At 66.7% G+C, this 1449-nt stretch overlaps 1 protein-coding gene across 7 annotated transcripts in view; it reads right to left on the reverse strand.

Annotated features, from left to right (window-relative positions):
• LOC125046524 (diacylglycerol kinase theta-like) overlaps positions 1–660 on the reverse strand; it is a 71416-nt gene extending 70756 nt beyond the window's left edge. For 6 of the 7 annotated variants that reach the window (XM_047644304.1, XM_047644305.1, XM_047644303.1 and 3 more), the window contains exon 1: positions 74–660. In XM_047644304.1, coding sequence (XP_047500260.1) covers positions 74–206 — 133 coding nt within the window. In that variant the 5' untranslated portion in view covers positions 207–660. The remainder of the gene's footprint in view (positions 1–73) is intronic. The other variant, XM_047644309.1, reaches the window with a different exon arrangement.
• Between the last annotated feature and the right edge of the window lie 789 nt (positions 661–1449).

Below are 1449 nucleotides of genomic sequence, written 5' to 3' on the forward strand. Positions count from 1 at the left end.
CATGAAGGTACACCTTGATGCGGGTGAGGGTGAGGGTAGGGAGGGAAGGGCACGGGAGGGGAAGGACACTCACCCTCGCAGGTGTAGCCCTGGCCGATGATGCCCCACAGCAGGTCTGTGCAGTGGTGGCAGTACACGGGCTTGTGGAAAGTCCGCTTGACGAAGCAATGGGCGGGAGGCGAGTTTGTCGTGTTTAGGAGCGCCATGCTGCCCTGACCAACCGCACCAGCGCCTTCGTCGCCACCGCTGCTGCACCCGCCGCCGTCGTTTAAAGAGGGGAGCTCCTCTTGCCCCTCCTGAGGGCGCTGTAGTCGTGGCAGGAGCTTGTGCGTGTGCCCCGCCGCCGCCGCCTGGTGCCCCCCCGCTGCCTGGTGCTGGTGCTGAGGTGTGTCCTCCTCGTGCTGGTGGGCGGGCGCCGCCAGGCAGAGCCAGCGCCACCACCTCAACCACCAGCAGCAGAAGCAGCGTCGTGGGCGTTGCTGCTGCTGCGGGCGGTTCTCTGGGCGGGCCTCAGCGGCCTGCCGACACCGTGGCTGCGCCCCACTCAACAGCCCGGAGTGCGGGTGTGGGCGCCGCCCGTCCCTGGGTGCGGGCGTAGGGACCACAGCGCGACCACGGCGATCATCACGGGGCTAACATACACACTGGCGAACACCAGCAGCACAGGCGCAGCGGCGGCCGCGCTTCCCAGGGCGCCTGCGTGCCCTGTCCCGTGGCGCCTGCGTCAATGGCACCGCCTCACCCTCGCCCCTCCTGCCCCCTCCACCCCCCCCCCCTCCGGTCTCCCAGGCTCCCGCACTGCAAACAGGTGCCACCCGCCCGTCCCAAAGCTCCCGCTCCCTCCGTCCTCTCCTTCCACATTACAGCCTCCCTCACGCTTCCATCATCATCTTCGGATCTCCTTCTTGCCTCCATCTTCCTCGTGGCCGTCCCTCTCCTCGCGTGACGCGCCGCGCCGCTCGCCTCCGTCCCTCCTCGCCTCGCCCTGATACATCTCCTTCGCATTTCCATCCTGCTTCTTGGCCCTCACTCTGCCTCGTAACTCTCCTTCACGCCGCTGCTCCTCCTGGCGATCCATCCGCACGTCCGCCTTCGTCCTTCAAAGCGTTCGCCGCATGTCTAGCCTCATAACTGGCCCTCATGAAGCTGGTCTCTTTCACGCGATCTCCTCCTCGCCTCATCCGCCCCTCTCCCATTCCGCCCTTCCGCCGCCAGCTCCTTCCATCCCGCTGGACGCCATGCCTCCCATGCAGCCATGCCTCCCATGCAGCCATGCCTCCCATGCAGCCATGCCTCCCATGCAGCCTTCCCTCCCATGCAGCCATGCCTCCCATGCAGCCATGCCTCCCATGCAGCCTTCCCTCCCATGCAGCCATGCCTCCCATGCAGCCATCCCTCCCATGCAGCCTTCCCTCCCATGCAGCCATTCTTCCAATGCAGCCATGCCTC

The sequence above is a fragment of the Penaeus chinensis genome, chromosome 39 (genome assembly GCF_019202785.1).
Source record: "Penaeus chinensis breed Huanghai No. 1 chromosome 39, ASM1920278v2, whole genome shotgun sequence".
In the NCBI taxonomy this organism is placed as follows: Eukaryota; Metazoa; Arthropoda; class Malacostraca; order Decapoda; family Penaeidae; genus Penaeus; species Penaeus chinensis.